Source organism: Amborella trichopoda, chromosome 3 (genome assembly GCF_054954075.1).
Source record: "Amborella trichopoda isolate Santa Cruz 75 chromosome 3, AtrichopodaSantaCruz75HAP2 v2.0, whole genome shotgun sequence".
NCBI lineage: Eukaryota > Viridiplantae > Streptophyta > Magnoliopsida > Amborellales > Amborellaceae > Amborella > Amborella trichopoda.
This window is the reverse complement of record NC_142338.1, coordinates 13409385-13418398: the sequence shown is the minus strand read 5'-3', so window position 1 is coordinate 13418398 and position 9014 is coordinate 13409385. Positions and strand designations below refer to the sequence as shown.

Below are 9014 nucleotides of genomic sequence, written 5' to 3'. Positions count from 1 at the left end.
AAATTAAAGCTCATTTTCTATGAAAATACTGTTTGCTAACATAAATTGTCTAATTTTCAATAAAGTGCTAAGAAAATCAAAATTTAGTTTTGTAAATAATTATCTGGCTCTTAAGTGGATCCCGAATTTTGGATCAAAAAATCCCCAAGTAGCTTTCTCATCCGAGGGAGCAAAGAGACAGTATGCCCTTGGGGGAGCACAGTACAAGTATTTTTGTTAGAAACTGCGCGAGGCAGCTTAAATAGTACTTTCGGACAAAAAAATTGTCAAGGGCAATACGGTCATTTTACAGAAGGGCATTTGCGTCATTATAAGACAATATGCATTAACCTACTAGCATTCCCGTTCTGAAACACTGTAATTGCTTTCCAACTCACTCTTAGCTCCTCTCTCTTTCTCTCTCATCTGTCTCTCGCTTCGTGCGCCTTCTCTTCCTTTCCTCTCACTGTTGATCTTCCTCGTTCTCAATCTGCTTCTTCCTCCCTCTCTTCTGAGATATGTAAAGAGAAAGAAGGAAAGGTAATGGCGCAGTTTGGATTTGTACTTGTGAGTTTTCTCTCTGTTTCTCTGCTACTTGGTCTCAGTCATGGCGGAGACCCCTTCGATTTTCTTGATTGGGACTTCTCCTACATCACTGCTTCTCCTCTAGGCGTCAAGCAGCAGGTTCACTCTCTTTTTGATTCCAGCATTTTGTTTCTTTGCTTATTTGGGCATGTTGGGCATATTTCTGAGCAATGTAGAAACTCTGGTTTCAGTATGGATATGCATCGCTTCTCTTTCTTCTCTGCAATTATCTGAGGAAGTCTCATACAGGGCTACTGAGATTCTCTGAGTAGATCTGTTAGCCTTTCTCCAATCTATGCCTGTTAATAAACCCATTTCTCAGTTTTGTCATCCGCATGTACTTACCTCTCTCTATCGATCTCAACTGACCCATTTCTATGTTTCATAGTTGGAATGTAGTTTCTTTTTATTTTTGGACAAAAGGATTTCTTCGTTTGATTATCTGAAATGAATGTAGTTGGTTTGGTTTTGTCTTTCCTCCTGTTTTGGATTTATGTTTTTCGATTCTTGAGAATGGTTAGTGGATTTGGGTAAAGCTTTAGTTAGGCTTTTCATGATAGTGAAGAGGAGATAGAAACTTAGACAGAAGTGTTCAGATAAATGGATCTCTGTGAGTTTGTCCCCCCTTTTAATTCCTGTTATTACTTTTCTTTCCTTAAGAGATAGATGGCTTTACGTGTTTTTTTTGTTTTTTGTTTTTTTTTAAGTGAGCATATGAGCTAACTGTTTTATATATACTGTAGCATGGTTTGATGAGTATTACTTTGGGTTATGCTTCTCAGTGTTTGAATTAACTGGAGCTCTTGTAAAAAAACGTTTTAAAATAAAAACTCTCCCCCAAATTATTTTTTGGGCCTATTTTTGAATAAACTGGTTTTCATTTTAAATTTACAAGTGTTCTCTCCCGACCCCAAATATTTCCATCTCCTTCTCTCTCTCTTGGTGAGATCATGAATGTGTCTTTACTTCCTTCCAGGTGATTGGGATTAATGGGAAGTTTCCTGGCCCTACTGTCAATTGGACTACGAATTGGAACGTGGTTGCGAATGTTAATAACAATTTAGATGAGCCTTTACTAATCACATGGTAAGTGTTGAAAGCTCTGTACTCTGTCTGTATTTTATGTTTAATGTGACTCTTTTTTTTAAGCAGTTCCTTCTCTTATCATTTAGTTTTTACAATCATCTCGTTCCCCCATCATTGTCTCTATTTGATTTAAGGAAATTATAATATGTTCTCCATTAACTTTGTGTTGTGCATATGTTCACATTTGGTTTCTTCGGTTTAGGAATGGCATACAGCACAGGAGGAATTCTTGGCAAGATGGGGTGTTGGGTACAAATTGCCCAATCCCTGTTGGGTGGAACTGGACTTACCAGTTTCAGGTTAAAGACCAAATTGGGAGCTTTTTTTACTTCCCGTCAACTCGTTTCCAAAGAGCAGCAGGAGGATATGGAGGGATTATCGTTAATAACAGGGCCATTATAGCGGTACCTTTTGGCACCCCAGATGGGGATATTGCCATCTTTATTGGTGATTGGTATACACGAAATCACACGGTTGGTAACCTCAACCATGTATACTTCTAACCTGTGATATTTTCGTCTATGCTCTTTCCTTTTGCTCTGTCTGCTATCCTTATATTGATGTTCAACGATTCTAATAGGATTTGAGACAAGCACTTGATGATGGTAAAGACCTGGGCATGCCAGATGGTGTTCTCATTAATGGGAAGGGTCCCTATCGTTACAATGATACACTTGTTCCAGCCGGCATTGATTATGAGACTATACTTGTCCACCCAGGTGCTCAACTTACTCCTTGTAAAACTCTTACAAATGGAGAGAGGTTCTTTTTAACTGTTTTTGTTTGTTATTATCGGCATTTTTTTTTGAAATGTGTTATTATGACTTGACATTTAGTTAAGGGCTTAAGGCTAAAGTTTTTTACTTCTTCTTCAGTGTGTTTGAACCAATGTTCAAAAACATGGACTCTTAGGACTCGGCCTGCTCTTGAGCTAGGATGACTACAAAGATCTTGATAAAGATTTGCAATTTGCTTAAACTACCGTATACCGTATACCGCATACCTCAATCCCCCTTCCCTCCATTTTATGCTGAATAGGATTTGGTATTAATTGGTTGAGTTCTTGGCAAGTGCTTGAGCCAAATCAACTCAGGTTAGTCAGCGTCATATGACTGGTTTTCTGGACATTGGTTTGCATCAAACTGAAGAAAGAGGAAAACACACACTGATAAGGAGACCAGACTAGTACAATTTTCATAAAAAAACAGAAGAATGAGAATGGTTGCTTGCCTGAGCTCTGGTTTGATCAAAGATTTGTTCGTCTGGTTGTTGTACAGGTAAAACATATCGAATTCGGGTACATAATGTTGGAGTCTCCACTAGTCTCAACTTCAGGATCCAGAATCACAACATGGCTCTTGTAGAGACAGAAGGCTCATACACAAACCAAGTGAATTTCACAACCATGGATATACATGTGGGCCAGTCTTACTCTTTCTTGGTCACTATGGATCAGAATGCTAGTAGTGATTACTATATCGTGGCGAGTGCTCGGTTTGTGAATGAAACAACATGGGCTAGAGTTACAGGTGTAGCTATATTGCACTATTCCAATTCCAAAGGTCCCGCCTCTGGCCCTCTTCCAGATCCACCTAATGATTTTTATGACAAAACTTGGTCAATGAATCAGGCGAGAAATGTCAGGTTGGGCCATGTCTTTCTTAATTCAATTGCATATCTCTATGTATTTATTTTCATTTTAGGCACAAGGCCTTTGCTTGACAACCAACTTAAGATTGTAAATTTGTAAATGTTGATATTTTAGAAAGAAGGGTAGGTTAGCTTGTTCTGTTTTTAGGACAAAGTGATACTTCGTGCAGACGACTTTCCTTGCAACTAGACCAAAGCCTAAGACCTGCCAAGTCATTATTTGGTTGTTTTGTTTTATCTGGTCCAGTATGATCTTTCTATGTAACTATATCAGCATTCCTTTCGACGAATTGATACATTGGCAAGGCAACAACCAAAAATGCAAACTAACACTAAATCCTCAGAGTGTGAGTGCAAGCACTCATCAGAGCTGATGCCCCAGTTTGGTGTTATGTTTACACTATCTCACGTTGTAACTCCCTTGAGCATTCCTCTATAAGGATTGGTCCTTAACCCTGTAGGCATGTATGATGGAAATAGGAAAGGTGGGGGTTCTTTTTTTGTAGCGGTTCTTGTATTTCATTTTTGTTTATTTTCTTTGTCCACTCTCTTATTTGAACTTTCTGAAGTTCAGCTTTCCCGATTAGCTTCAACTCTATCAGAGGGCTTATATTATTTGAACTTTGTTAGATTCAGCTTTCATGATTAGTTTCAACGTTGCCAGAGGCCTTACCGAATTTGCTTTATGCGTGTAAAAACTCCTGTCTTCGTCTGAAACCTGTATTGTGTGAAACCCAATGTTCTGGTGCCAACTCTTTGGTAATGTGTCTTAAGTTTACTTTCTTTGAAATTTCCTAAATCCAATCCTGCTGGCAAGGCTATATCTTGTCGGAAATTGGCAGCTTGCATGAGTCTAAAAGAGTTAATCATGTGATTGCATTATTGGAACAGTTTCAGCTTCGATGAAGAAACCCCTCATTTTCTCATTCAATTTGGATCCATGGCTGTGCCATTTGTTTATTGAATATGGTTTGTGTTTTGTATATACCAGGTGGAATGTTTCTGCTGGTGCTGCGCGACCGAATCCTCAGGGTTCCTTCAGATATGGTTCAATCAATGTGACTCAACTCTATGTGTTAAAAAACAAACCGCCCGTTATGATAGGAGGGAAGCGTCGGACTACATTGAATGAGATATCGTTCAGTTATCCCCCCACTCCTCTTAAGCTTGCGGACCGCTATAACATTTCAGGTGTCTATAAGATGGATTTCCCAACACGGCCCACTAATGGCCCACCAAGGATTGGAACATCCATCATTAATGGTGATTACAAGGGATTCATGGAGATCATCTTACAAAATAATGATACCTCAGTTCAAAATTATCACATGGATGGTTATGCTTTCTTTGTTGTTGGGTAGGTTAACCTTGCTTCTTGTTTCTTATTTGTACTAAAGGCCAGTTTGGACGTACCCCATTTAGACATCCCTTTTTCTGCCCTGCTAACTTGAAACCCATTTAGACATCCCTTTTTCTGCCCTGCTAACTTGAAATAGTTTTAGGATTTCTTTGCTCCTGCTGTTCACATGTCGGTCTTGTTTCTCTGTCCCTCTCTTCTTTCTTTTCTATAATTTAACATATAAAAAACTAAGGGCCCGTTTGAAGTTCCTGTAGTTACATTAACGGCTAACATTACTTAGAGGAAACAGAGGTTTTCTTTTCAAGTGGGCAGGGGAGATGTAGATCTGGATAATTGCAGGAGACACCCTTTTGATACAAAAGCATCATGTAGATCTGGATAATTGCAGGAGACACCCTTTTGATACAAAAGCATCATGTGCCCTATCAAAAGCGTCATGTACCCTTTTGATACACCCTTTTGATTCACATCTGATGATGTAGATCTGGATAATTGCAGGATGGACTATGGAGAGTGGACAGAGAACAGCAGAGGATTATATAATAAGTGGGATGGAGTTGCTCGTTGCACTACCCAGGTAAACCTGCAGGCCTGTATCCATGCATGTATAATTGAATTTCATAGAGTAAAGTCACTAGTTGTGAATGTGTGAACATGCACCTATCTTTGAAGGTGCCGATATACTCATATCCACCTAAGAGTTTCACAAGATGCTGTATATGTGAATATTTCCGATCAGTTACCGTTTATATATTTTGTTTTATATGCATTCCATTCTGTACATCATGATTGCCTGAATGTATGCCACATTTCAAAAAATATATATGCCACACGCATGCATGTACCTCTGTCTCCCTCCCTCCCTCCCTCTCTCTCTCCCTGAATGTTGTATGCATGTTTGTATGGTTTTCCATGTGTGTGTAACATGTATTTTGATAGTCTTAGGAGTTTGATTAGTATCTGTAATTCACCGATTAAGACTCTATTCTAACCAAAACTGTTTATACTGTTCATTCAGGTGTTCCCAGGTGCATGGACAGCGATTCTAGTTTCACTTGATAATGTTGGCATGTGGAACCTACGTGCTGAGAATTTGGACACATGGTACCTTGGCCAGGAAGTTTATATCAGGGTTTTCAACCCAGAGATTAACAACAAGACAGAGTTGCCAGTTCCTGATAATGCCTTATATTGTGGGGCTCTTGCACACTTGCAAAAGTACGTTTGCCTGCCTTGTTACAAATTATGAATGGAGCCTCATTCTTTAGAACTTTGGATTCCATCATTGTCTTCTCTCTTGGTTTGCTTTCCTTAACTCAGTTTGTTATGCCGGCTGTTTGCAGGCCCCAAGATCACCATTCCAAGTCTCTGGGGTCGTCTTTGATGACTAATGGGAGAGAAAAGATACTGTTTCCTGTGCTTGTCCTGCTCATTGGGGCTGTCATTATGTTTTGATTCCAGAAAAGAGTTTTCCTTTTGATTGATTAGAGAGAATGATAGGGAAGACAATGGACTTGGCTTGATTGAGTGTTTAACTGTTCATGTTATGTGCGGATAGAGAGGCCTGTTGATATGATTTCTTTGGTGGTTTTGACGCGTTTGTTACAATGGTTGTCTGGTTCTACATCCCATTGTGATACCCATGTAATTTGGGGTTATTCGGGTTGCAGTGCTACCTATTTTTTCTCTTTTCTTTTTCCTTGAAATTCATGTACTGAAGATTCAATTCAATTCAACTTCTTATCCTGGCATCACCCAATGGTGAGCTTGTAGTGAATGAATGTGGATTCAAGTTACTGCCTGTTACATCTAATTTTTATGGGTCTAGATGTCTTGACCGTCAGCCTCCAACATTTCAGTATTTTGCTTGCCAATTCCCACAAATCAGGGGTTTCTTTTTTCTGGTGAGTAAAAGTCCAGCAGCATTTATGTGATATTGGATCAATCCCTTTTCTGATGTTATTGTTCTTTTCTTTTCAAAGGATTTTAAAAAAATCGTGTTTTTTAATAGAATCTATATAAATCTGCATTTCACTGTTTTCACAAAAAATTATACCCCTATAACTTTAACTCTTCTTTGATTTAATATCTTTGAATTTTGGTTTAGAGATAAACATATTAAAAGTTTTAAGTAAATTAAGAATCATGATTTTTTAAAAAATTTGTATGAAAATATTTCCTCTATGTACTCTTAAAAAACTGCAATATATTCTCCAAAAAATATTCTATCAGAATAACCCTATATATCACAAGAAGGGTAATTCAATGAAAAATATTTTTTTCCTCTAAATACATAGTATCATTATAAAGAGAGAGCAGGAGAGAGAAAAGAGCAAGAGAGAGATTCAATGACAACTAAAGATTTAGGCAGGCTATATTTGGAATTGTTTAAGCAATTTTTTGTTTTTTGTTTTTTTTAAGCAATTGGATTGGCCATTATTTTATATTTTTTGATTTTAGTTACCTGCAATCCTATAGAAGTCACTTTTAATTTTTTTTTCAAACAATAATTCCATACCTTCGGTCCTTTTGTTGTTGTTTGCTAATGTAGTTATTCTGTTTAATATTGATGTTGTTTTATTATATACCCAATAGATCTATCATACGTTTTGTGTCATGACAACAAAGTAAGCATTGTTATTGTATTTATTGAAAGTTTAGATACAAATTTGTCAAGTATGACTCGAAAGATACTAGGTAAAAACCTAAAAATTATAGTTTAATGGTTTAATGTATACAATAATAATTGCAACTCATAATCTTATACTATGTTATCTTTTCAGATTTGATTTTTTCACTTTTTTTGTTTAACCCAATCCAAAATATTCATGATTCACTAACTTAACTAATTTTCAACAATATGTATTTTTTTACCCGATTTTTACTTATGACTATTTAGAGCAAAACCAATTCATCATTGATATTTTGGTTCGTCGATATATTGTTATTTCCGTAATTGCTAACTATACTTCGAATACACTCTGGCCTGTTACTTCTCATTAAGTTTTAGTTAATTATGGATAAAAAGCAAGTGAAATTTGCCTCACAATTCATATCTGCAACATCCATAAAAGCTCTTTTAGGCTACGAGAGAATGGATGAGGTTCTGTATGGCCACTTTTTCTTTTCAGTTTACTCTAGACAAGGACTTGGAACAACTGGCCCTTTATACAAATATGCCAATTCTTGGAGATGATTTTTCTGAAATTTGCGTATCCTAGAAGATGGGTATGCTGTTTGGATAACATCCGCAAATTTGCGTATCCTAGAAGATGGGTATGCTGTCTGGATAACATTCGGAAATTCTCATCCAACAAAACTCTCTTGCAACAACATTTCCTCTAACGAACAATTGTTTCATGCGGGCTGGACCGCATTTTCTACAATATGCGGTCCAAAGGTATAAAGCATCCATCTTAAAAATGGATGCAAAGGGTAATGATTTCATGCAACCGTTGTATAGTAATACGATGCAACAACCTTAAAAAACCATCTTATAGTCATTTGTTTGATCTAAATTTTGAAATATACACTCTCTAATGAACAATCACAAAAAAAAGAAAAAATTGAAAACACAACCTAGAAAGTATTTTTTTAGCCCAATTAATATAGGCCGTTCGTTTTGGTGAGATGCTTAGATCTATGCCTTGGAAGGATTTTTTCATTTCCAATTTTTTTGAATGGCTTTATTATCATTAGATGAACAATGTTAAAGAGGAAAAAAAATGATTTTGAGTTTATAAAGGCTAAGATCTTGAAATTCACAAAATGAATGGTCCAAATTCGTTTTTAGAGGGGACTCATTTTGACCATATCTAAGGTTCAAATTGAACTTTTTTTTTTTTTTTGGATTGATTATTGAGATGAAGAGAGTATGTGTGCAAAATTTGAGGTCATACAAATACCACAAACATGGTTTTCTAAAAGCGTCGTTACATTATACTATGATACAACCGTTGCATTGGATCATTACTCGGATGCAAATAGGTGGTCAATCTAAAAATAATTGTAACTACTGGTCCAAATGTTTTCTTAATGTAATTATTATTATTATTTTCTGTCCATGTTAAAGATTATATGTTCTCTAAAATTTAGGATCAAATTATATTTAAAAAATATATTTATTGCCAAGCTCACATTTCTACAATATGAGGGTTGGCCGTATGCTAACCGCATCCTCCTCTAAATCCATTAATACTAAATGGAGTATTTATTTATTTAAACTAGTCGGTCTAATATTAAGGAGGAAATTATCACAAATATACCTAAATTTTAGTTTAATTAGAAAAAACCCCAACTTTCATAAATCTCGTCTACACCATTTTTTTCATATTTTTTGTTTTTTTTTTTATGA

At 36.4% G+C, this 9014-nt stretch overlaps 1 protein-coding gene across 2 annotated transcripts; it reads left to right on the top strand.

The window, feature by feature from the left end:
- The first annotated feature begins 359 nt into the window (after positions 1 to 359).
- On the top strand, positions 360 to 6461 carry LOC18430752 (monocopper oxidase-like protein SKU5). Of its 2 annotated transcripts, none has more exons than XM_006840896.4 (9): positions 360 to 663; positions 1541 to 1650; positions 1853 to 2123; positions 2231 to 2369; positions 2928 to 3294; positions 4292 to 4657; positions 5159 to 5237; positions 5679 to 5878; positions 6004 to 6461. In XM_006840896.4, the coding sequence occupies exons 1-9, from the start codon at positions 523 to 525 to the stop codon at positions 6113 to 6115; spliced, it is 1785 nt and encodes a 594-aa protein (XP_006840959.1). In that variant the 5' UTR covers positions 360 to 522; the 3' UTR covers positions 6116 to 6461. The 2 variants fall into 2 exon arrangements, with proteins under 2 accessions (XP_006840959.1, XP_020520874.1); XM_020665215.2 differs by having other exon boundaries at positions 1853 to 2141.
- The last annotated feature ends 2553 nt before the right edge of the window (positions 6462 to 9014 follow it).

What these genes read in the sequence shown, in the direction of transcription:
- LOC18430752 (XM_020665215.2), top strand. Translation starts at nt 523, where the DNA reads ATGGCGCAGTTTGGATTTGTACTTGTGAGTTTTCTCTCTGTTTCTCTG. An exon ending in GAGCCTTTACTAATCACATG is followed by an intron (nt 1,651 to 1,852) that starts GTAAGTGTTGAA and finishes TCTTCGGTTTAG; the next exon opens with GAATGGCATACAGCACAGGA. An exon ending in TTGCTCGTTGCACTACCCAG is followed by an intron (nt 5,238 to 5,678) that starts GTAAACCTGCAG and finishes CTGTTCATTCAG; the next exon opens with GTGTTCCCAGGTGCATGGAC.